Source organism: Rattus norvegicus, chromosome 5 (assembly GCF_036323735.1).
Source record: "Rattus norvegicus strain BN/NHsdMcwi chromosome 5, GRCr8, whole genome shotgun sequence".
Taxonomy (NCBI): domain Eukaryota; kingdom Metazoa; phylum Chordata; class Mammalia; order Rodentia; family Muridae; genus Rattus; species Rattus norvegicus.
Window position 1 is genome coordinate 152,336,367 of NC_086023.1, and position 27,043 is coordinate 152,363,409.

Sequence of the window (27,043 nt, forward strand, 5' to 3'; positions counted from 1 at the left end):
AAGAAAAAGAAAAAAAAAGAAAAAGAAAAGCACTGTGTGCATTAGTGTGCGCCTTTAATCCCAGCACTCAGTAGACAGAAGCAAGTAGGTGGGTTTTTTTTTTTTTAGTTCAAGATCAGCCTGGCGTGCAGAGTTCCAAGCCAACTAGGACCACACAGTAAAACCCTGTCTAGAGAAGGCTCAGTGGTTAAGAGCACTGACTGCTCTTCCAGAGGTCCTGAGTTCAATTCCCAGCAACCACATGGTGGCTTCTAACCATCTATAATGGAATCTGATGCCCTCTTCTGGCTTGTAGGCATATATGCATATAGAACATTGTATACATAATAAATAATTTTTTTTTAAAAAAAGTGTGAATGAAGAAAAATTTTAAGTCGTACTCTACTTTACCAAAATGTTATTAAGGGAACTACAACCAAAGCAATAAGATCCCAATTTAATTCATTATTTAAAAAAAAAAAAAAAAAAAAAGAGGGGTTGGGGATTTAGCTCAGTGGTAGAGCGCTTGCCTAGGAAGCGCAAGGCCCTGGGTTCGGTCCCCAGCTCCGAAAAAAAGAACAAAAAAAAAAAAAAAAAAGAATGCCAGGCAGTGGTAGCCAACACCTTTAATCCCAGCATTGGAGAGGCAGAGACAGGCCAATCACTGAGGCCAGCCAGTCTACAGAGCCCAAGAGAGCCAAGGCTACAGAGGAAGATGCTGTCTGGGAAAAAATGTAAGACAGATAATGAACAGTGTAGGGCATGGGTAGTTTTGCTCTCAAAGCAGACATAGTACACTCTATGGAGACTTTCTGGCAGTATACGGAAGCTTTGAGGACCTGTACTTTTAACCCAGAGATCTCACTGTTAGATCTTACCCTAAAGAAATACACAAAATATGCACTGAAACGTACAATAACAAAGATGAACTTAAATGTCCACTAAGAGAAGACTGTAATCATGACAGTTATACAATACAATGCAGACAGTCTTCTAAAGGATGCAGATCCAGATATGGCAGACCATGCTTTTGCTCAACGCTTGGATAGCAAAGGCAGGCAGTCTCTGAGCTCCAGGCCGGCCAGGGGCTGAGCTGTTTTCCTGACAGTAAGAAGCACTAAGCCTTCATTTCCAGGAGCAGATGCTCATTTAAGCGTGAAAATACCCGGAAGGTGAAAGCAACTTGCAGCAGAATAAATAAAATATTCTGGTTTATTGTATTAAAATAAAAGAAGCAGAAAACATCTACAAGTTGCATCGGTCAGTGTTAGGAAAAGACAGGTAGTGGAGAGTTTGTGAACATGGATGACAAGCCCACGGCCACAGACAGTGGAAAGTCAGCTTCTAAGAAAAACCCCAGCAGCCACCTAGAGCCCAAGCTAAGGTAGAAACCTGTGACGGCAGCTGGCAAGCTCCGCTCGCTGCCTTACAGATCCCCCATGCCCAGCAGAGGCATTTTCACAATTACAGATCTTCAAAATAATTTCAAATTTTATTTCCAGCTGGGTGGGGTGGGACATATCTGTAATCCAAACACTAGGGAGATAGAGGCAGGCCGACTTGAACGCTAGCTTGTTGCTACACAGAAAGTTCTAGGCCAGCTAGAGATGCACAGTGAAACATCTCAAAACAATGATCTTTTAAATATGTCCTACCTGGTACATTAATCTATTAAGTTAAAATAAATATAAAAATATTACTGAAAAATAGTAAAGATTGAACAACACAGGTTATTCCTCCATCTATGAAATGAAGAACCACCCTAAAAACCTTTTAAGTAAGCGTGGGACGGTATCAGAGATTGCATCTTAAGAGCTCCCTGGCTTTAACATCATGGGGAAAGGTTTATAAAAGTTGGATGTGGTGGCACAGACCCATAATTCCAACACTTGGAAAGCAAAAGGATCAAGAGTTCAAGGCCACCTTAAAAAATAAAAAGGTTGCAGGCTGGAAAGATAGCTCAGCGGTTAAGAACACTGACTGCTCTTCCAAAGGTCCTGAGTTCAAATCCCAGCAACCACATGGTGGCTCACAACCATCTGTAATGAGACCTGATGTCCTCTTCTGGTGTGTCTGAAGACAGTGTACTAGCATACACAAATTTTTTTTTTTTTTTTTGGTTTTTTTTGAGCTGGGGACCGAACCCAGGGCCTTGCGCTTCCTAGGTAAGCGCTCTACCACTGAGCTAAATCCCCAGCCCCACAAATTTTTTTAAAAAAAGTGCAAGGAGGACTTGTGTGTGACTCAATGTAGAGAGATGTCTACATCTTCCTACACAGCCAAAGTGAGGGGAAACGGCAGGAGTCCATGCGGCTGCACATTTCCAACTGTATAAGGGCCACGGAGTGTCTGGGATCCTGGCAAGATGGTTTTCTGTTTTGTTTCTGTCAAATTATTGGGTTCGCTTAAATGACTCTAGCATTCCTTTCAATAATGAAATGTTGTAAACAGTCTTGTGTGGTACATGAATGTCTTCAAGGACTCCTAACAGAAACCATGTGACACCCCCTCCCTTAAACTGGCATCTTTGCAACAGAAGCTGCCAACCAGAATACCTGAGCATGTAGAGCAAGGTACACCTACAATCCCAGAACTCAGGAGGCAAAGGCAGGACTTCCAGGCTGGCCAGATCTACATGGTGAGTTAAGGGACAGACAACCAGGATTACCTACTAAGACCCTGCCTCAAATAACCAGACCTACAACCAAATAACAAAACCCCACAAACCAACAATCACAAGATGTATTATTGGGGAAAGAAGCTTTAAAATATCAATCTAAATAATTCATTAACTTGCATCTAAAATTTCTAACCAAGAAGTCATTAAGACTCACCTGTGTGCCATACGTACTGGACCCATACATATGTGCTAGCAGCAAAAAAAAGCCATTGTATGGGAATGAAGAGGAGACATATGATATTTGAAGTGAATGCTACACAAACAAAAAATACTGAGAAGGCCTAAAGACAGAGAGAGAAAAAGGCAAGTTAAAAGCCACATTTCAGGATGTTATTTTCAAGTACGCTATTAAAAGCTTTGTGGGACACAACTGCTGAACAGTTAACCAGAGGCCATGTGGGCACAGGCCGGGGCGGTGGTCATGAGCTCAGCACAGGCCGGGGCAGTGGTCAGGAGTGCTCCAGCAGCACATACACTAACGCAGTGGCTGACTCAACATGAAAGAGTGCTCTTGCTCATGGCTCTTAAGTCAAGGACATGAACTGGGCTGAAACCAAGGTTGGGCCACAGTGAACTCATTGGGATTCTATAGGCAGGTTTTACCTGAATGAACAACAACTTTAACACTGAAAAGCTTCCTGTTTCCTCATAAACCATTCCTAAGAGCTTCATTCTTAAAGCTTGCTGGAATGCAGATGAACCAAAATATTGGCAAGAAATATGCTGGTGGTAATATTAATAATGCTGCCTTCCTCTGGACACCACTATTCATTACCAATAAGACATAAGCTTGAAGCCATCTTTTGGAAGCATGGGTTTGCTCTGACCAAAGCGCCAGGCCTGGACTGGAGAGTTAGCTGTAAGGTGTAGCTATGGAACACAATAGAAATAACATGTAAGTCAAAGGAATTCAGCTCAGGCTATGCCCAGGCTCTAACTGGATAATTTAAAACCTGTAGTCTACAGACTCCTGAAGTAGCCCTGAGATCCTTCCAGAGAGCTCCAAAAACCAGAGCCACCCTTCTATTTATTTTTGGGTAAATGGTTATTTTCAGTGAATTAATAAATATATTTTACTTTTTGATTTATTTTCTCTTTTGTTTTTACAATTGTTATTTGATGGATTGATTTTTATTAAAAACAGAGTCTCTAATAGCCCTAACTGGCCTAGAAACTCACTGTGTAAACCAGGCTGGCTGGAACTCAGAGACCCTTCTACTTCTGCCTCCTGGGGGCTGGGACCAAAGGTGTGCCTCACCACCCCTGTTTTATTTTGTAACCTACATTAACAGAAGCTCTGTGGAGTTCTCAAGAATTTTTAATTACTTAAAAAGGAGTCTTAAGTCCCATGAGAACCACTGCTTTGTTCAATGACAACTCAGTTCCAGAGCACTCCAGGGTAAGACTAGGCATCCATTGCTACCTCCCTCTTGTAATCCTCCACCCAATCCCTTCTCTCCACTCAAATGGGGAGGAGGACAAAACAGAACCATTCACCAGTGGGTTTACAACAGTCAAGCTTTATCTACAGGCTCAATTAACTCATCGCAAACAGGCACTTCCACTGCTAACAGCTAGTTTATTCCTAATAAAATCCATTTAAAACAGGCCACCATCGGCCACTTTAGATAGTCTCTTATTTAGAAGGGCAACTAAATCCCTCACAATTGGAGAACATGCAACAGAAACATACCAGTCCCTGGTATCTGAAGGAATCATAGACGCTTCTGATGAAAAGCCAAAATGGCCACAGGTATTCAAATCGGAACTCCAGGACAAAGTCGGCCAGGAGGACAAGTGCCCACACTACCAGGAATTTCAGGTATAAAAAGGTACTGCAAAATAAAAACAAGGGATTCAAGGTCATGCATGAAGAATCCAAAATAGGAATGCATCGTTTATGTTTAAAGTAGATAAAAATAACTTAATTTACCATAAGCCCATTAAGATAAATCTCAGGGCCACCTCTGGCCACCTGGATTGTAAAAAGGCTGTCGCTCGGAACCTCATAACTGTCAACACAAGGTGACAACCCAACGTGCTCAGTTACTGTTAAGATGGAGGAAAACCCTCGAGTCTCAGCACTGATTTTTAAGATGTGCCATGTCTGACTTTAAAATACTGCAACCCTCTCAGAATGACAGCCTTCGAGCTGCTCCTTAGAGAAAACGTCGTGGCTGAAGTGTGCTGCTTCCTCGCCTCCACACCTGCCTGAGAGTTGCAAATTCTTGCTATGCACCTCTGCATGCTTCAAGAGTCTGTGCTTCTCGCTCTTCTTTTGCTTCTCTACACAGCATTCATGATCAAACAAAATGTAACTGACTTCCCAAAATATGACAAAGCTAATTGATGGGGCAGACACCAGTCACTCCCAAACACTGTGGGCACAGAAATATCTTTTAAAGGAAAAGGCGGGGTTGGGGATTTAGCTCAGCGGTAGAGCGCTTGCCTAGCAAGTGCAAGGCCCTGGGTTTGGTCCCCAGCTCTGAAAAAAAGGAAAAAAAAAAAAAAAAAAAAAAAAAGGAAAAGGCTTCAAACATCCAGGACTTGAGATGAAAACGTGTCTTTTGAGTTCCCTCCTATTCATGTTAAAGAGACATGTACATGCTTTGAGAAGCCAGTTAGCATACATATGTAGTGACTGTACTGAGCTTAATAAGACAGTTTTCTTTAAAAAAAATTATCTTTCATATAATCTGAAACTCCATTTTCCAGTCATTATTCCCATCAAGAGTTTACCTACTAATAAACCTCTATTTCTATATTCCTAATTCTGTCAATTCCAGAGCAGTACAAATTCAGCTACTAAAAAGATTTCTAAACCAGGCACAAGGGCATACACTTACAATCCCAGCACAAAGCTGGGTCAGAAAGTTTGAGGCCAGCCAGAGCTACACAGCAAGTTCCAACCAATCGTGGGCTAGAAAGATCCTAAACTAAAAGTTTAAACTTTAAAAACTGACCACACATGAGTACCTATAAGAATGTAACCAGCTGAATGAACGTTTACACTGGGGAGGGATGGTTCCCGAGGGAAATGCACACTGCCTCCAGACTCACAGGGTGTCACCACTGACCTGCCATCTTGTTACTAGCAGCCAGCTACAAACCAAAAGTAAATTAACATAGAGAAACACAATTTTAGAGTTCTACACCAAGTAAATGTACTCAGCAATGAGCCACTCAGGAGAAAGCAAAAAACTATCCCCGAAAAGCTCAGCAGAAACACAGCTAAAACTTCAGAAAGTTAACTGATCTAGAGAGCAAGAAAGCTCAGGAACAGAGAGACAATGAAAAAGAGAAGAGCCAGGCATGGTGGCACACCCCTTTATCCTCAGTACAGGCCAATCTCTGTGGGTTTGAGGCCAGCCTGGTATACTTAGAGAGACCCTGTCTCAAAATTTAAAAAGAAAAAGCAGCAGTAAGAGGTCAGGAGGTAGTGAGTCAGACAAAAAGCCTGAGAACTTTGGCACTGGACAGGACACCTTACCAAGAGACCTCACGTTTGACCTGGGACAAAGAATTGCATCACATCTGGCTGCAGTGGTGAAAGGCTGGCTGGTGTCTCCTTAGAGTAACCAGTTCACCCAAGCCCTGAACAGCCAGGCAGGCAGGCAGACAGGCAGCCTCCCAACTGTTTGAGCCACTCCACAATACAGACCAAAGACACTGTAGGACACTGCTAACTTATGCTAAGAAAGCTGCTGTCGAGAGACATCCCGCTTGGAGACCACCTCTCCATTGAGTGGGGTCAATACTGTCACTCACTGTCTTGGTAGAAAACAGGAATGCTTAGCCAGGGGCAATTATACATTACAGACTCAGTGGAACTAGTGTCCCTGCCTTGTGTCCAAGAGAGGAGGTCCCTATCGCATCAGGGGCAGGCAGGGTCGGGTAGCTGGGTCACAGGAAGACACAAAGACAAAGCCCCTGGCTGGGCTGGTGGAAGCTACAAGGGCCAATGAAAACACATTTCATTGGGAACTGTTGCCATTGGAAAGGTAATGTCCTAGGTCCAATCTCTGTGGCTCCACTGCCAAAGCTGGAAAAAGTAAAGAACAAAGAACTGTCACCAAAATGGGTTAAATGATGTACACTGTTGAGTTTCCTGTAGATAATATAACTTAAAAGTTGCCCTTCGGGGCTGGGGATTTAGCTCAGTGGTAGAGCGCTTACCTAGGAAGCGCAAGGCCCTGGGTTCGGTCCCCAGCTCCGGAAAAAAGAACCAAAAAAAAAAAAAAAAAAAAAAAGTTGCCCTTCAGTGCTGAAGAGATGGCCCAGTGGTTAGGAGCACTTGTCTATGCAGAGGACCTGGGTGTGAGTCCCAGCACTCAGATGGCAGCTCACAACTGACCAAAATTCCAATTCTAGAGATCCGGCATCCTCTTCTGGCCTCCAAGGGAGTTAGGCATGTACATGGTACAGACATACATACAAGCAAAACACTCATACACACAAAATATTAAAAATATTTAGTTGCTCTCTTTTGGGGGCAGGAGGAAGGGATGATTCAAGACAAGGTTTCTTTGTAAAGCTCTGGCTGTCCTGGAACACTATATAGACCAGGCTAGCCTTGAACTCAGAGATTCACCTGCCTCTGCTACTCAAGTGCTGAGATTAAAGGCTTGGATCAGCAAATGGTACAGAAGAAGAAAAACCATAAAAACATCTTACCCCAAAGACCCAAGTTTCACAGTAGAAGGAGAATGTTGTTCTCTGACTACCCCCCCACACTCATCATCATCACCATCATTATTGTCATCATAATGATTATACTTTTTAAAAAATATTTATTTGGGGCTGGGGATTTAGCTCAGTGGTAGAGCCCTTGCCTAGGAAGCGCAAGGCCCTGGGTTTGGTCCCCAGCTCCAAAAAAAAAAGAACCAAAAAAAAAATATATATATATATATATTTATTTTATATATGTGAGTACACTGTAGCTGTCTTCAGACACACCAGAAGAGGGCATAGGATCTCACTACAGAAGGCTGTGAGCCACCATGTGGTTGCTGGGAATTGAACTCAGGACCTCTGGAAGAGCAGTCAGTGCTCTTAACCACTGAGCCATCTCTCCAGATCCCTGATGATGATTTCTTAAAAAATACTTTGCAATGCAAACATTCCTACGTTGATGTGATCACATTAACTATTTGAATAAATACATACCAAACACAAGCAAGCAAGCAAGCAAGCAAAACAAAGTATTTTCCCTCCTGGGGCTGGGGATTGAATCCAGGGTTGTATACACAGTAAGTATGTGCTCTACCACGTAGTTAATACTCTCAGCACAAATAAAGATTTGTAATAATTAAGAAACATATCAGTAAGATACAGAGAGGTTTATATGTTTGAGGACAAAAACAAAATTCAGCCTGAAAATTCTCTGTGCCCTACGGAGCCACACAGGTAGACAACAGCAAGAACAGGCATACCAGGCACCAGTGATGTGCTATTTATAATGACATGAAATTTGCCATCCAGTGTTCATTTCTTTTATTTTAAATTTTTGTAATAATTATTTTAGGGGCAGGAGTGGTTTTTTTGCACACATGTATGTGCACTATATGTGTGACTGACACGCAAGGAAGTTAGAAGAGGGCATCGCATCCTCTGAAACCTGAGGGGCTGGTGGTTGTGAGAAGACATGAGGGTGCTGAGATCTGAACTCCCTGCAAGAGCAAGAAATGTTCTTCATCACTGAGCCATCTCTCCAGGCCCCTAGTGCTAACCTCTAACATTAATTCTTAGAACCTGAGTGAGTGAATCTGTGTAGTAAATTCTAGAAAGTCTGATGTAGAAATCAAGCAGCTCAGGTATACACAGTGCCACTCCATCTGCAGTCCTGTGTGCAGCTCATGGCACTACAACTTTGTTGGGCAGTTAAAGGCAGAGCCCACACTCTCCTCAAACTCACAACTGACTGTGGACAGCCATGAACGTGAAGTAGGAAAAAAACAAGTCCTGTAGATACTTAGAATTATAAATGACTTCAAATTTTTCCTATGGTCCAGAACTGTTTCTAGGAACTAAAAAAGGAAAGCCAGTCTCTTGGCCATGTTTTAAAAGCATTTAAAAATGGCATGTGGCTAGCTGGAGGGGTGGAGCACGTGGAAGACATTAGGGTCCATCCCTAGCATCACACACACAAAATAGGCATGAAAATGTATTTCTGTGTTATATAAATTGGTAAGCATACACTCAATGGCTTCCAGCTCCTTAAACATGCACCAGTCCTGTGGCCCAGAAACTAACTCTAGGTGCCGCAGAGTCTCATGGGAATGCTGGGTTGGCCTACTGTCACCTGCATTCTTCTTTCTTGTTTAGCCATCTTCAAATGGGAACTCTCTCTCCTCCTCTACCTCCATCCCCACCTCCCTTCCTTCCATCCCTCTGTTGCTTGGTTTGGTTTGAGACAGGTTTTCTTTGTGTGACCCACGCTGTCCAGGAACTCACTCTGTAGACCAGGTTGGCCCTGAAACAGAGATCTGCCTGTTTCTGCCTCCCAAGTGCTAGAATTAAAGGCATGTGTCACAATCACCTGGCCTAAATCTATACCTGAGTTCTGGATCCTACCTCTCCTTGTCTTTCAATGTAGGATATTTTGTTTTGGGGTTTTCAATTTACTTTAATTACATGTATACAGCTGTGTTTGTTTGAGAGCAGGTAGGTATGTGTATGTGACTGCAATGATGTCTGAGAACACCAAAAAAGGACATTGGACTCCCTGGAGCTAGAGGTACAGGCAGCTGTGATCTGCTCAGAGTAGGTTCTGGAAACCAAACTTGGGTCTCTGGAAGAGCAGTATATACTCTTAAACACAGAATCATCTCTCTAGCCCTGTTTTGTTTGCTGGGACAAGAGTCTCATTTACTCATGTGTCCAAGGCTGGCCTCAAATTCACATCATAGCCATGGATGACCCTGAACTTCTCATCATTCTGCCTCCAATCCCCAAGTGCTATAATTATAGGTGTGCCCCACCACACTCAGTATATGATGTGCTGGAGATCTGAGTCAGGCCAATGTAGCTGAGTTACATGCACATTCTGACAGAATAACCGCTGGAGCTGTCCCTGCCATCTGGCTGAAGGGGTGTGGTTTATCCCCAGGTGGGACATGAACAGCACTATCAAACGCTCTCAGGCCAAGGGCACCTAAGGCAGGGCAGAATCCCAAGTCAGCTGGTAAGACTGCTTCAACATCAGGACACTGTCCACAGAACAGCAGCCTGAACAATTTCTGATATTCTAATCATTTAAAAGTAGGGCAGCAGAGACATGGTCTTTAATTACCGTCTTTTTTTTCCAATTCTGCAGTTTCTGGCTGGGGGTGGGGGTCCACGTTTAGTACTTTGATCTTATATTCTTTGACAATCACTTTTTGCCGAGTCTCAGTTTAGAAGTAAAGACAGTTTTCCTCAGGTTCCCTTTTCCGGAAGGTCTCTTTTAAAATGTAGAGATGGGCTAATTAACAAAGCTGATTTCCCCTAGACCCAGTCTTGAATCCTACCAAGTTGCTTCAGTCTTCTGGGTTCTAGAGTTTATAAGAGCCACCTGGGGGGCTGGGGATTTAGCTCAGTGGTAGAGCGCTTACCTAGGAAGCGCAAGGCCCTGGGTTCGGTCCCCAGCTCCGGAAAAAAAAAAAAAAAAAAAAAAAAAAAGAGCCACCTGGCTCAGCTGCCCTCAGCCTTACTACATCACCCCTTATCCTTAAAGGACAGCAGAAAAAGCACACCCTTATTAGTCACTGTCCTTTGGTCCTGAGATTTCTGTCAAATTAAAAGAGATGCTATCCTAAGGGCATTTCAAGACATTTCTTTTCAACCATGAAGAAAATAGAATACATTTTTACATATAAAGCTCTTTACATAACTTGTGGCTAATTTGATGATATTCTGATTCTCTGAATGACATTTACTGGCTAATAATTATAAAAAATTATAAATAAAATTTTTTTCTTTTTTTCTTTTTTTTTCGGAGCTGGGAACCAAACCCAGGGCCTTGCAAGCGCTATACCACTGAGCTAAATCCCTAACCCCTATAAATAAAATTTAGAGCATAACTGCAAAATATTTTCTAAAATTCTAATATTTGATAGCATTGTATGCTTCTATTAAAGTTGCCAGTGAAATTAAGAAAAAATAATGCTATTACTTAGCTTAAGCATAGTGAATCTTTAAAGCTAGAGCATAACGACAAGATTTTTCCCTCTCTCTACTCCCACCAGTGTCCTTTACAGCCATTTGTCTGGGGCTCCACCATCTCACTAGTGAGGAGTGGTGAACCTTCTTCCTTCCTGAGGAGAGCACCTTCCACTGTCACTAGCTCTGGTCTGGGGTATACATAATCACCACAGATGAGCCGTCCATCCTCAGTCCCTGACCTTTTCCTTAGCCAAACCAGTGTTCTGCTGGCTGCCATCTGTCCCAGTCCAGGCTTCCTGTCTTTTCACAATGGCAATTATGAATCACCTTTCGCTCTCAATGCACGGCATCTGTCCTGCCACCCACTTTGCCCTCTCTGCTGCCAGAGCACTGCCAGAATCCTCATCTACCCTGCATCTGATTCCCTGAGTATCTCACTGGCCAGCTGTGACTGAGCCTTGCTGTTCATTACAGCACAGCAGTATCAGTATCATATGTAAACTTTGTGGAAAAGCCACCCAGTCAGACCTATTTATCCTAATCCTGTATTTTCACAGCTCCCTAGGCCTGTGCCGATGTTAACATTTGAGAAGCACTGGCAGCATGGCATGCATGGTGTCCCCTCTGGAACTCAGGTTGAAACTCACATTGAGTGGTTCAAAATCACCTCTAACTCTAGCTCCAAGGGATCTGACGTCTTCTTCTGGCTTCTATGGCACCTGCACTCACTTGCACAGACACATTAAAATAATAAAATAAATCTTTAACAGAGAGGAAAGGCAGCAACAGCCAGGCACGGCAGCACATGCATGCCTGTAATCCTAGATGCTCAGAAGGCCAAGGCAAGAGCTCGCATGTGCAAAGACAACCTGGAACACTATCAAGACCTTATGAAAGAAGGGAAAGACACCTCCAGGAACTTAATAGTACATATTTATTTATTGGGTGGGTGTGGTAGCAAATGCATTCTGAAGGCAGAAGTTGAAGGTTCTCTGTGAGTTCAAGGCCTGCCTGGTCTACAGAGTGAGAGTTTCAGGACAGTCAGGGCTACACAAAGAAACGTGTCTCAAAAAAATACCAAAAACCAAAACCAAACAAACAGAAGGAATTGTACATTCACTTATACAATATTCATTTATACAGTGAGAGGAGATCTCTAGCCAAGGCTGGTCTAAAACTTCCTATATATCCGAGGACGTTGTTAACTTCTTTTTTTTTTTAGTTTTTATTGGTTATTTTATTTACTGACATTTCGAATGTTATCCCCCTTCCCAGTTTCCCTTCCACAAACCATGCTAACTTCTATCTTCCTGTTTCTATCTTCTTTTTTATTAATTAATAATTTATTCACTTTACGTTCCAATCGTACCCTCTCACCCCTGCCATTTCTAACTTCTCAATGCTGGGATTGCAGGCAAGTACCAGAGCCTGGTTTATGCCGTGCTAAGGATCAGAGCTTCCTGAATGCCAGACAAGCACTCTACCAACTGAGCAACATCCCCAGGCCATGACACACATTTCTAAATAAATTACAGTCTCAAGTATTCAGTCACACACACACATGCACACACACACACACACACACACACACACACACACACACACACACACACACAGATGGACAGACAGACACGCAGGAAGGCAGGCTTAAGAAAGCTAATCCAGGGCTGGAGAGATGGCTCAGTGGTCAAGAGCACTGACTGCTCTTCCAGAGGTCCCGAGTTCAAGTCCCAGCAACCACATGGTGGCTCACAACCATCTGTAATGGGATCTGATGCCCTCTTCTGGTGTGTCTGAGGACAGCTACAGTGTACTCATATATACAAAATAAAGAAGCTGTATTACAACAGAAAAAAAGAAAGCTAGTCCATCACTGAGGCAAGAGGATGACAGTTTTATCCCGACCTGGTGGATTCAGGAGACTTAGCTAGATCCTGTCTCAGAAAGAAAACCCAACCTACCCAAACCTGCCAAAAAGAAAAATGAACTGAGACAAGAGATGGTCATGTTCTTTCAGAAGAGTCTGTCCACAGAGATAAGCAGCTCTGCTCCAGACTGTTAACCAGCTTCCCCTCACTAAGAAACACTGACGCTGTCCAGAGCTGACTCCCATATCCCCACCTAAGTAAACCACCCAAAGCACTTCTATTCCAGCCCACAGCATAATCACCACACCACTTCCTCAAAAGAGCACCCATGCCTAAAGGGCAACATGCCTTTAAGAAGCAAAGGCAAGCAGACCTCTGTGAGTTAAAGGCCAGCCTGGCCTACATAAAAAGTTCCAGGCCAGCCATAACTACATAATGAAGACCTGTCTAAATAAATAAATAAATAAATAAATAAATAAATAAATAAATAAATATGAAGGAAGGAAGGAAGGAAGTCAGAAAGAAAGGGAAAGAGTCTAGAATGGAAGTCACTAAAATAAACTCTTATAAGTTTAGGCGTATGATACATTTATAAATAACTGAACAGACCACAATGCTATCAAGAACGGATTCTGTAACCTAATTCAAGCAGACTTTGAAATTCTAAAATTTCTGCTTCAAAAACACTTTGAAGGTGTGTGTATGCATGTTGCATATGTGTGTGAATCTCTGTGCACACATGGAGGTCAGAGGATGCCTGGTATGGTGCTCTTGCTGTCTTGAGACAGTCTTTCGCTGAACCCACAGCCAGTAAACCCCTAAGCCTCCTGTCTTAACACTCCACGGCATCAGGGTTGCAGGACCACTGTGACCACGCCTGGCTCTAATGCAGGTGGAGGTGTTCACACTCAGGGCCTCGAGCTTACACAAGTTCCTCTACCCACTGAGCAATGGCCTTCCTCCTAAAACACTTTGAACAGCAGAGAATTTTTATATAAAAGATATATGGGCTGGGGATAAAAAGAAAAGAAGTGAAATAGGAAAGAGAAGACAGTACACAGCCTCTTTAAAAAAAAAATCGGGGCTGGTAGAGCGCTTGCCTAGCAAGCATAAGGCCCTGGGTTTGGTCCCCAGCTCCAAAAAAAAAAAAAAAGAAAAAAAAATCACTGAGGCAGCAACACACACAATAAAAATTTTAAATAACTCTATAACCACTGTGTTGACATTGGATGGCAGAAGCAATCTACTTACTTCTAAGTAAATCTACTGTTTCACAGCCAGACACAATGATCTACCTAATCACACCCGGCCTGCATCTATATCACGCTTGTCAGTTTTCTAAATGTGTACATATTAACCATCTCATTTTTCCTAACTGTGAGGTAGGCAGGACACACATTGTTTTTTACAGGAAAGAAACCTGAGTAACAGGAAGGGAACTAACAGGTTAGGGCACCACTGAAAGAGAATAGAAAGCAGAAAACTGTTCATTCAGCATGGCTGTGGCTAAAATGAATACCAGAAATACCTATGCCAAAGTGAGCACACGGGGCTGGAGAGATGGTTCAGTGGTAAGAGATCTTGCAGAAGACCTGGGTTCTGTTCGAAGCTCCCACATGGTGGTTCCCAATTATCCCTAACTTCAGTCAGGAAATCTAATGACTTTTTCTGAACTCTGCAGGCACCAAACCCACACATGGTGCACATACATATATGCAAGCAAAACATACATAAAATGAATAAATCTGATACAATTTTTTTCTAAGAGAACACAGTTTGGGGTTCTCCTCCTCTGGACACAGTTTCTCTGTGTAGCTCAGCTAGAACCAAATTTTTTTAAAATGAGCAAATATGCTTTATTCAAGATAAAAACTCAGATCTTTAAATTTCCAGTTGATAAATTGTAAACGCTCTTTAAAATTACAGAAAATAATTAAAATGAAAGGTTCTTTATAAAGTAACTGTCACAAAAAGATGAGTTTCTTTAATAGCCATCTTTTCTTTTTTTTTTTTTTTTTTTTTTGAGCTAGGGTTTCACTATGTAGCCCTGGCTGCCCTGAAACTCTGTGCGGCCCAGCTAATATGGTTACTATGCCAGAGAAAAATGACACTTAAAAAATAAAGTGGGGGAGTGTGTGAGGGGGTTGGAGAGATGGCCCAGAGGTTAAGAGCACTGACTGCAGGGTTGGGGATTTAGCTCAATGGTAGAGCGCGTGCCTAGCAAGCGCAAGGCCCTGGGTTCGGTCCCCAGCTGCGAAAAAAAGAAAAAAAAAGAAAGAAAGAAAGAAAAAAAGAGCACTGACTGCTCTGCCAGAGTTCAATTCCCGGTAACCACACGGTGGTTCACAACTTCCACAACTCCAGCTCCAAGAAATCTGACATCCACAGCCTTATAGTCCCTCAGCTACCAGTCACATACATGCAGGGATGCAGTCAAACACATAAAATAAAATTTAAAATGTTTTAAAACATGTTTGAATACAGAACCTTTTTAAAATTTTTATTCTATGTGTATGGATATTTTGCCTGCAAGTATGTCTGTGTACCAGATACATGCCCATAGAGACCAGAAAGGCCACCAGATCTCCTGGAACTGTGCTGGGAACTGAAGCCTGGTCCTCTGGAACCACCCAGTTCCCTCAACTACTGAGCCATTTCTTAGCCCCAGAACCTCTTTTTTTTTTTTTTTTTTTTTTTTGGTTCTTTTTTTCGGAGCTGGGGACCGAACCGAACCCAGGGCCTTGCGCTTCCTAGGTAAGCGCTCTACCACTGAGCTAAATCCCCAGCCCTGAACCTCTTTTTTTAAATGAAGTCTGGTGAATAATGGACCACAAGCAGCGCCTTGCTAAACGCAAAACAGAAAACAACTCATCATGTGTAAGAAAGCCTTGTCTCATCTAAAGTAGAAATCTGTTTTTAAGATTTATTTTATTTGATGTATATGAGGCTTTTTGTTTGTTTCTAAGACAAGGTTTCTCTGTGTAGCCCTGAGTGTCCTGGAACTCACACTATCACCAGTTCCAGGCTGATCTGGAACTTGAGACCCACTTTCCTCTGTCTCCCAAGTGCTAGGACTAAAGGCATGCACCAGCACTGCCAACTATGAGTCTTCTGTGTGAATGTACGTCTATGCTACGTGTGTGCCCCTGCTACCTACAGAGCAGAAGAGGGCATCGGACCCCCTAGAACTAGAGTAACTGATGGTTGTGAGCCACCATTGGCTTCTGAACACCCAACACAGGTCCTGTGCAAGGACAGCCAGTGCTTTTAGCCATGATTCCATCTCTCCAGTCTGAGATTGAAATTCTTGCTCTGACCATCACCGTGGTGTTCATTCCCTCTAGTGCTCAAGTGTTCTCCCCACAGGACAGGCTAAGAATTGATTTTAGTACAGCGGCAGTTTTCTTGTTTTTTTAAAGGTGTTTTGAAAGTGAGCAAAGTAGTAATATAATCTATAGACGAGCAAGGTCATTCCCAGTCACCTCCTCTGTGCTGGGATCACAAGTGCTCAAATGCACCAGTGACACGAACCTTCTAAGACGGTGAGTTCCACCACTTCAATTCACTATATGCAAAGCCTCTGATTTCTCACAGAGGGGATGGCAGTGAGGGGCAAACTCCTTCTGAATTTATAATCTTAGTACTTAAAGTGAGCACGGTGTCCTTAGTGGCAGCAGCTAAGAAACTATAAAGGAAAGAAGGCAATGCCATGAAAGTGTCTTGGAAGGTCTGATGAACTGAACGGAGACCCAGTTGATGTCAGGTAAAGTGATTGTCAAGTTAAAAATACAAAGCCCCCCAAAAGTATCCTAAAAGTTGTTAAGCCTGTCTTTGTTTCCACTGCCAAGACATGAGCTCAAAGGCAAGGTCCTGAGGAACCAGTCATCAAAAGGTTTGAAGACATCCATGATGGAAAGTCTAGCAAAGCTGTGCGTGCTCTTGCCTGTGTGCTGCACAGACAGCTTTTTCCTCAGAACCCAACTCCTGAAATCTGTCCAAGTAAAATAATTACACCCAAACTGAGTAAGCCCAGAGAACAATCAGTATAGCTCAATTACAGTATTTCACCTAATGAAGTTTGTGGGGTTAATTCTGACTTTATTCTGTGTGCACACAGTGATGGATGTGTGGAGATCAGAGGACAACTGTGGAGTCAGTTCTCTCCTTCTACCAGGTGAGTCTTGAGGCTGAAGTCAAGTTGTGGGGGGCTTGGTGCCCATCTTGCTGGCCTTATGTTTCTGAGATTTTTGCCTGATCCTCTGGACTCCACAGGATGCTAGCAGCCTAGAAAATAAAAGCCCACACACGCAGACACACAAACCCAGTAGGCAAGTCTGAAAGAACTGGCCCTAGAAAAAGTCTCTGGAAATGTTCAAAGAACACCAAGTAAGTCCACAGCAGAGAGGGTACACAGTAAGAGTAAGAAATTAGAACTATCAGGTTCCTAAGCTCACGGTTACATCAATCTCTAAGATTGTGGAGGTTAAAAGAAGGTCCCTAAGCAAGGCTCACAGAGGCAAAGGGAGAGCAGCTCCTACAACAGAGAAGGTTTTGTAATAGGCTGAACTAAATCATGTCCCCTTCTCCACTACTCAGCCCAGCAGCAACAACTTGAAGGACTTTTCTTTTCTTATTATTTTTATTTTATTTTGGGGGGGATACAGGAGGATGGGAAGGGTGTTCTACCTGTATGGCTATACAACCACATATGCCTGTTGCTGTTCACAGAGGCCGGAAGAGAGCAATGGATCCCCCGGCCCTGGAGTTACAGATGGTTATGAGCTACCATGTAGGTGCTGAGAATCAAACCCAGGTCCTCTGTCAAGAGTAGCTAGAGGGGTTGGGGATTTAGCTCAGCGGTAGAGCGCTTGCCTAGCTAGAGCAAGGCCCTGGGTTCGGTCCCCAGCTCTGAAAAAAAGAAAAAAGAAAAAAAAAAAAAAAAAAGAGTAGCTAGAACTCTGAGCCACTGAGCCATCTCTCCTATCGAAGGGCTTTTCAAAACACCTAATAAAACTAACCTATCAAAACTACTAAGAAAATAAGAATCATACTGGAAGTTGGAGGAAAGTTCTTATTTTTTCTAATATTCCACAAGCAAAAAATTAAGACACAAACACTTGAACGTGACAAATTGTTTAATTGTAGTTTATAAAAATAGTGAACCTAAGTGTTTATCTGAACACTGATTTATTCATTACACTCACCCCTTCCCAACAGGCCTCTAAAACATACAAAGCCTGTGTCTAGGTCCTTTATGACAGGTCCAGCCTGTTGAAGTCAATGCCTACCAAGATTACAGAAATGCTTGCAGGCTGGGAGATTGCAACACTGGAATCTGGAGTTCCAGTTGCAGAACACATGTACAATCAAGGCAGCTAGCCTCCAGTGACTTTAATAAACATAGCCCAAAGGAATCTAAAGCCAGGCTTAGAACACATCATTAAAGAGACAGGAACAACAACCAAGTGAATCCTCCGGGGACAGCGCTGTGTAGACAAGGGTCTGGAAAAGGAAACTGGAAAGGAAAGGAGTGCACAGGACTGATGGCTTCTAACAGCGACTCTGGAGGAGGCTGGAAGACCAGGGGGCTATTCCTGAGAAACAGGTAGGAAAGTCTCATGTAGGGCAGTCCTAAAGCCCTATGCTGTCAGGTCCAGTACTGCACTGTAAGCTTCAGGTATCACTTCAAGTGGAGCCCCATACAGGAAGTGTCGTAAGTTTACAATGAAGAGGTGCGAGCTTCAACTATGAGAAACAGAGGCAGGAAACATTTCCTAAAAGCTGGACATACACGTGTAAATTAAAATTCTTATTCTACTTCACTCTTTTAAGGAACAATTTTAAATATAGAGGCTTGAAATAAACGTTAATATGTTTCTGTCTATGTCTTATAATTAACACATTTTTACCTAAATACCTTTCTCTTTTAAAGTCTTGGAAGAGAGGGAGTGTGGTATAGGAGACATAGGGAGACCTACACAGAACCCCTGAGTTAGACACCACATGAAAGGCAGCCCACCTCCAAGAGAATCAGCACCTGCAATGAGATGCAGTTCCTTGGATATATGTGTAAATATATATATATATATATGTGTGTGTGTGTACGTATGTATGATATTATATATATATATATATATAATATCATACACACACACACAGCATTAATACTTTAGATTAACACTCCAGGGGTTGGGGATTTAGCTCAGTGGTAAAGCGCTTGCCTAGCAAGCCCAAGGCCCTGGGTTCGGTCCCCAGCTCCAGAAAACAAACAAACAAACAAACCACTCCGGAGCATCTTGGCCCTCAAAAAACATTCCATGATACCGACAATGAGTGATCTCTGACAATCACCTCAGTAATGGCTGCCCATGATTAAAGCACCAGGATTTTTAAGGCAGCAGTTCTCAACATGTGGGTTGCACCTGTTTGGGGGTTGAATAACCCTTTCACAGGGGTGCCCTAAGACCACCTAAGCAACGTCAAAAAGCACAAATATTTACATCATGATTCATATTAGTAGCAAAATTGGTTATGAAGTAGCAGCAAAAATAAATTTATGGTTGGGGGTCACCACAACATGAGGAACTATATTGAAGGGTTGCAGCACTAAGAAGGTTGAAAACCACTATTTTAAAACTATGCTGGGGCTGGGGATTTAGCTCAGTGGTAGAGCGCTTACCTAGGAAGCACAAGGCCCTGGGTTCAGTCCCCAGCTCAGAAAAAAAAAAAAGAACAAAAAAAAAAAAAAAAAAAAAAAAACTATGCTGAGCAGTAAGAGCTGAGCGGTAAGTGGCCGCTGAGTTATGATTAGTCAACTATGGCTTTTGGTTGGATCAAATCTAATGGCCTTTCATGCCTCCTTAAAGAATAGGCTGTAATGGCAATAATATGGTAAACAATGCCTGAATAAGGGACTGGAATTTATAAGGAGTTCCACAAACTATATTTGTACGTGTATATGTACATATGTCTTCAAATGTCGATTACCAGATGGGAGAAGTGAGCTTCAAAGCAGTGGATATTCCACTGGTCCAAAGCATCGGGGCTGGGACTTTGAGCCTGACCCAGGTCTCTGGTAGGCTGCAATCTAGGGCTTTTCATCTCAGCTGCTCCCTCACATACAGAGAAGTGAGCAGACTACCAACCAGAACACAGTGCTCCACGAAAGGTTAGGCCATGAAACAGGAGACTAGACCGTGGATATCAAAACTGTCAACATAGCCCTTGGAGAGAGGGCTCCTTTTTAATGAGATGAAATTGGCCAGATGTTCAGAAACAACAGACATGAAACAGAATTGAATACAGACTTTAATTTGATGATCAACAGAAATTTGATATGTATGAATCCTCTAATGTCCTAATTTATAACTAGCCCACTCATTCTGTTTTCTTAAGAAAATATTGGAAGTTTTCCAATGTGGTCCTTAAAAACGAAAAGGGGGTAAAACACTATATGACTTTCCCATTGCAGTACTCCATAACACTAAGAAACAGAGACGGAACTGAAATACTCTTTGCCTCAAACAAGAAAGACAGGTAGACATATATTTATGCTCTTTTATTGACATTTAACAAAGAAAGCCCAACAGAGTTGAGAGCAGACAGAATTGGAAGCTGAAGCACCATTTAGTTTTTTTGAAGTTTTACACAGGAAACCGAATGACAGACATAGTGTATTCACTATTAACCTTTAGGGTAAGAAAACTCAAAGTCTAAAACCCATTAGTGTAACAATAGCTCTTCATTAAAAGAGGAACTCCGTGTCAACTGCTAGGCTGCTGAGGTACAAGTCATAAACCAGGTATTTAAATAGGAAAAAAAGCTAAAATACACCAGAAATCAGGCAAACAACACAGCTGTTTCCAATCTTGTCATAGGGGGGGCTGGGGGGAGGCGCTCATCTTTCTTATGTGACTGTGAATAGAAATTCAAATACCACGGGGTCCTGACCTGCCAACTTTAACGCACTTTTTCTATTTTCTATTCTTGCGCGGCTATTAATGGGAAGTTCTTCTAATGTTTTCAATAGCTAAGGAAAAAAGCCTGCCTTCATTCAAGAATTTATAGTACGCAGGCTTGCCTCCACCCATTCAATCTGCCGGAAATTTTGGGTTAGCTTATTCGGTTTTACTTATTGTCACATCTGATTCAGCAACAATGTTCATCCGTTTTACTAACAGCTGTGTCCTGACTCCAACACCATTAAGCAAATAGTATTCACGCTTGTTGAATGAATGAATGAATGAATGAATGAATGAATGAATATGATCGATGGCTCCTTACATAGCGTCTATCCTAGGACTTTTGACTTCTTACTCCTTTTAAACTTGAAGAATCCCCCTTCATAGAGAGCAGCCACTTCACACGTGTAAACAACCGCATGTGCAAGGTGTACGGGTATGCTACAACTTGGCTGTCATCAGCTACCTCCTACATCTCTCCAAGATTCACAGCAAGAACTAAACCGTAAGGCGCCAAGAGGACTCAAGCAAAGCCTACAGCCACACGCTGAGCACTCTCTTTTGTAAACTAATTACTTCGCCACAGAAATCAGCATTCCCAGAAAATAACCGCCACACGCAAATTGGGCTTGGGGAAGCTGTGACAGTCACCGAAATGCCCCGTGAACCTGTTGTCCGACTCTCCAGGAGTGGATTCAATTTCTATTTAAAGGGACACAACTCTCCTTCATGAACAGGGGATTTAAAAAAAATAATAATAAATAAAAATCCCCAAACCTGAGTTGGGAGAGAATCCCTGCTAAAGGTTCTGAGCAATGTATCTGCTTGCAATTGTCAAAATGTTTGCTGAGGAACTGAGAGAAGCCTTGGTCTAGAGCGGGATCCCGGCATGATTTGGGGGTATTGGCCTTGGCGCTCTGAGTCAAGGTAGGAATCCCATGAGGTAGCAAAGGGCAGAAGAGTAGTCGGCGTGGCCCCGCCCCATGCCCGAGGGTCCCGGGCCCCTGGCAGCTCCTAACTTTGGCGGCTCGCTCTCCCCGTCGCACGCGTCCACGAGCCTCGGGCAGCCAACTCCTGAGCTCAGCGTGACCCGGGCTCAGTAGGGGGCAGGGCGCACAGCCTGCTGGGGACCCCCGGGCTTCTGGGCTCCGGGCCGCGGGGGTGCCGCCCCTCCCCCCGGCACACTACCGCCAACGGCGGCCCCGTGGCTCCCGCCCGCGCCCGCCGCGCCCTCCGCCTGGCCCTCGCCACACCCCGTGGCCCGGGGCGGACCCTCGGCTGGCTGGCCCTGCGCTCCGCGGGCGGCGCGCCTCAGGAGAGCCCCCGGCGCGGGCATGCGGCCTAGTCGGGGGGTTACATAACGGGGCCGGGCCCCTTCAGAGCGGCTCCCAGGACCCGCTGGCCCACGCCGGGCGCCGCCGCTCACCTGCCGTAGATACCCTCGGTGATCCGGTTCCGCTTCAGGGGGCGGCGGAGCTTACTGCAGTCGGCGTTCCGCCGCTTCATCCTCCCACTGGGGGGCCGGTGCCCGAGCCGCGCCGCCGCCGCCTCTCACCTCAGCCGCCGCCGCCCGCCCGCCCCGCGTCGGGCCTGGAATCTACCCCTGCGGCCGGTCACACAGACATGGAGCCAGCACCGGGGGGGGGGGGGGGAGGGGGGCCAGGAGGGGGGCGCCGAGCCTCCTCCGCCTTCGGAAACAAAGAAATGACAATTCCGGGGCCCGCCCGCCCCGCACCAGCCAGCCGCCCGCCCCGCCTCCTTTGCCACGACGGACGGCCCGCGTAGCCAATCGAAGGCGCCGCCGCGCCGCGCACGGCCAATCCCGGAGCCCGCTGAGGCAACACTGACCCTTAGACCCGCCTCTTTGAAGGACATAAGGGCACACCAATCAGGATAAGGCCTAGACGCGTGGCTGGGCCTATCAGAAAAGAGTTAAATAGAGGCTTATAAATAGGCCCTATAAATATAACATCCTATATTATGCCTTGTTGCGAAGGTGCGCTTCGCGGTTATTGGGTTGCGCCTCGCTGTGGGGAGGCCCACGTCGGAGTACACCGTGTGGTGCGGTGCCGCGGGCTCCCGCCTGGCGTGTGAGAACCAAACGGCGTGGTGTGCGGCGTGTGGGGACTCTGCGCTGACATGTGCTTCAGTCAGCCGCGTCCTTATGTAAGAAGGCGTCCCGGGAACGCCGCCGCGGCCCCTGCTGCGGGCAGTCGAGCATGCAGCCATACCGGCCGCGTCAGCCGGGGTACGAATGACAAAGCAAACCCCACACACATACACACACACACACACCCTGCCAGCTTCCCGCGACGTGGTGACAGCGCGCCGACCAATCGGAGGCTGTGGGGCGGGGCCTGGGCGGTTCCGCCCCTAGCGCGTCACGAGGGGGGGCGGGACCTAGGGTGCGCGCGACGCTGCTCTGGGCTGCCGGGGGCGTGTGCGGCGGCGTGGCTGAGCTCCACGTCCGCAGGTTTGTGCATGCTGAGGGTTCCACGGGTGTCTCTCGTCCTCCGAGTCTGTCTGGGGCTGTTCGCTGCTCCTCGCGTTCACCCTGTTTGCTCCTTCAGCCCATTAGCTCTCTGGCTTACAGGTGAAGGCAAAACGGCCAAGCACAAACGAGATGCTCAGCGGGGCAAGGCGTTTGCTGCCAAGTTCGATGACCGAGTTCGAACCCAGGAATCCACGTGGTGGACTGATGGAACGAACTCCCCTACAAGTTGCCGCCTCACCTCCCACACGCGGGCCCACACAAACACAGTTACTAAATAAGTTTATTTTTTAAAAGCAACAAAGCCGGGCGTGGTGGCGCACCCCTTTGATCCCAACACTGCAGAGGCAGACGCTTGTGGATCACTGAGCTCCAGCCCAGCCTGGTCTACAAAGTGAAGACAGCCAGGGCTGTAACATGTACCAATCCTAGGGAAGTGTAGGAAAGTAGCCATAGTGGCAAGGCACTGGTGGGTCGTGATAACTGGTAGAAGAAGCATTTTACTGTACATCTACCACAATTTTCTTGTTTGGTTGATATTATTGCTATAAAATAGAATAGAGCTCATGCTGGACATTCGATTTCATATCTTAGTCTTCATTTTACGTGTTGTTATGACCCTTTACGAATATTTCTTTAAAAGGTTGCAGAATGTCCTAGCAAGTGGCATTGCCACCTTAGCCCCTAGTCATCTAACACAACTTCCTTTTTTATATTACCCTGAGACCATGTGCACTTCTCCCAGCCTGCAGTCACCCATCTTAGTCAACATCACTCCAAATCTTTTTTTTTTTTTTTTTTTTTTTTTGCTTTTCTTTTTTTCGGAGCTGGGGACCGAACCCAGGGCCTTGCACTTGCTAGGCAAGCGCTCTACCACTGAGCCAAATCCCCAACCCCACCACTCCAAATCTTTTAAGTTCCTATCAGCGCCTTCAAAGATCCCCAGTACCTAAAGGGAAACCCAATGTTGATAGTACCCAGAGTTTAGCATGAGAACTTACTCTCCCCTTGCAGGCTACTAAAACAAGCAATCCTTTTCTGCTCTGGTTTTTGGGTTTGTTTCTTTCTTTGTTTAAGACAGGGTTTTTTTTTGTTTTGTTTTTTTTTGTTTTTTTTTTTTTTTTGTGTGTGTTCCCTTGGCTGTCCTGGAAATCTGTACACCAGGATCACAGAGATCCACCTGCCTCTGCCTCCCCAGTGCTAGGATTAAAGGTGAGCCACCACCACCCACCTTTTTTCCCATGTGGATCCAAGTCCTCTATAAAAGAGTAGCCAGACTAAGCACTAACCACTGAACAATCTCTCCAGCCCTTTATTTTGTTTTATTAGTGTGTGTGTGTGTGTGTGTGTGTGTGTGTGTGTGTGTGTTTCTTTGTTTTTCATGATAGGGTTTTTCTGTGTAGCTCTGGCTGCCCTGTAACTTGCTTTATAGACCCGACAGACCTCAACTTCACAGCGATCTGCCTTCTTCTGCCTCCCCAGCTAGGATAAAAGGTGTTTGCCACCATGCAGGCTTCTGTGCTGTGTTTTTAACCCAGCTACAGTTTCCTCTTCCCTCCTTCCCTTGGTCTCCCACTCATAGCATCTGACAGTTCATTAAAGTGTCTAGGGTGAAGCTTGTCTGTCCACCATTGGGAATCAAATCTATACCCTGTGGAGGTGCGGGTTTTTTGTTTTATTTTTTTGAAAAAATGGCAAGGATTCCTGCCATTTTAGACCAAGCTTGAAATTCCAGTTTGGCCACTTACTAGCTTGGGCAAGTTCCTGAATCTCTCAGAGCCTCTGATTACACTCAGGCCTGCTTTAAGGCTGAAGGATAATGAACCCTCAGAGCCCAGCATCAGGCCTCTGCTGAAGCAACCGACTGCTCTCTCCTTTTTTGCTTACCCAGCCCTTTCTGTTCTTTGCTTTCCTTGTTTGTTTGTTTTGTTTGGGGCCCTGAAGTTTGAAACAAGGTCTCATTTTATAGCCCAGGCTGACCTTGAACTTGCAACATACCCCCTTGTCTCAGCCTCCAAAGTACCAACCAGTATTTTCAGCACAAGCTAACACACCCAGGTCTGTTCTTTTTCTTTTCTTTCCCCTTTAGACACAGGGTCTCCTTGTGTAGCCCAGGCTGGCGTCTGAACTGCTGAGTTCCTGCCTCAACTTCCCCAGGGCAGGCATTACAGGTGTGCACCACCATGCCTCCCTCAAGTAACTTCAATTTGTACTTGTGCCTCTTTCACCTCTACTCCAACGTGGTAATCCTGGATGGCCAGCATAAGGAACCCTGAGCCCTGAGCTCTTCTTGCTGTCTTGCTCATGCTCAGTCCTATTGCGCTCTCTCTCTCTCTCTCTCTCTCTCTCTCTCTCTCTCTCTCTCTCCATTCCCATCCCCTAGTGCTCATGGTGGGCCTCCTCTCCTCTCCTCCTCATCCCTTCCCTTCCCTTCTCTCATCTCTTCTCCTCCTCCTCTTCTTCTCCTTCTCTCTCTCTCTCTCTGTCTCTCTGTCTCTCTGTCTCTCTGTCTCTCTCTCTCTCTCTCTTCTTCCTCAACTCCCCTCCCCATGCCTTGAATAAACTCTATTCTATTACTAAACATAAGAAAGAAAGAAAGAAAGAAAGAAAGAAAGAAAGAAAGGAAGGAAGGAAGGAAGAAAGAAAGAAAGAAAGAAAGAAAGAAAGAAAGAAAGAAAAAACCTTTGAGCTCCAAGCTTTGCTCAGGTTTGCCCATCATCCAGAAAGGAAAGAAACAGAATGTCTGGAGTAGCCAAGACTTCAGCTGCAGACTGGTTCACAAAGGACGTCCAGGCAGTTGGAGGCGCGTGTGCATTGAGGGGAGCAGAGAGTTGTTTAAGTCCTGGCTGTAGACACTGTGGTCATAACCATGCTGAAAAACATCCTTCCTCCCTGTGACTAGAAGGTTCTGGATTTGGGGGCCCAGAAATTGCACTTTCTTCTGCTCAGCTTGTCTTCCCTAGGCTTGCACAGTAGATTAGACAGATGAGCAATTCAGAGGAACAGCAACACAAGTACTGGGGACACATCAGTTCCCTGAGCTCACAGTCCAGCCTGCCACTAGGTCCCCAACAAGGGTGCTCTGTAGGTGTCAGAACCGTGCAGGAAAAAGTGTGCTGTTGCTAGGAGAAGTAGGAAGGTGTGGCCAAGAGTTACTGTGGAGATCTTAAATCAAGCAGAGAAAGGTTGGAGAGACTCCAGGGTGATGACCTGGAGGTGTGGCAGGGGTGGGGATATTCTGAAGGGTCACTCAGACTGCTAAATCAGTAGACTCCCAAGAAACTGGAATCCCACAGGAATAAATCGGGCTGGGAGAAAAAAGCCTGGGGCAGCCAGAACAGGGGCTTCAAGGAAGCGTTTACAAGTTCACAGACCATACTGTAGGAGAGCCTAGGGCTGAGACAGTCCTGGGTCCATAGTGGGCAGGACCACACCTTGACCCAGGCTGTGTATGTCATGTACACCTCTGACTCTCTGTAGGACTTCGTGTTAGGACTGGCTTTGCACCTGTGGAGGGGTCCGGGGGTCACTGGATAGCTTTGTCCCTTTCCTCAGTGTGGCCAGATAAATACATCTGCCTTTTCTCTATTGATGTGTCTGCCTATTGGCTTACTGAGGACAGGTGACCCAACTGGAGTTCTGAGCTCTAGTGACGCCCCTTATTCAGATGACAACTCTGTGTCCTTGTCTACTCTGTCTACTCCTTGCCAGAATCCACCCTGGAGCCGCTTCTAGCATTAGCTCCATTTTACAGAAGACTGAGATCCCTGACCATCCTAACTCATGGAGCAGTTAGCTCAGCACCAGCCTACAGGGCACGGACAAACATCCGAGCCTGTCACACCTAATGGTAGCCAGAGTTGGTGCCACATGTCTGGGATAAGAAGATAAGAATTGTATTTTAGATTTAGATTTATTTATT

General features: G+C 44.9%; 1 protein-coding gene across 2 annotated transcripts in view; it reads right to left on the reverse strand.

Moving 5' to 3' along the window:
• Positions 1-22,318, reverse strand: part of Maco1 (macoilin 1) — a 62,578-nt gene extending 40,260 nt beyond the window's left edge. Inside the window, exons 1-3 of one of the 2 annotated variants that reach the window (XM_039110045.2) lie at positions 4,353-4,474; positions 3,263-3,529; positions 2,814-2,940 (exon numbers count right to left, since the gene is read on the reverse strand). In XM_039110045.2, the coding sequence (XP_038965973.1) occupies positions 2,814-2,940; positions 3,263-3,331 (196 nt within the window). In that variant the 5' untranslated portion in view covers positions 3,332-3,529; positions 4,353-4,474. 2 annotated transcript variants of the gene reach the window in all.
• Positions 22,319-27,043: the final 4,725 nt, after the last annotated feature.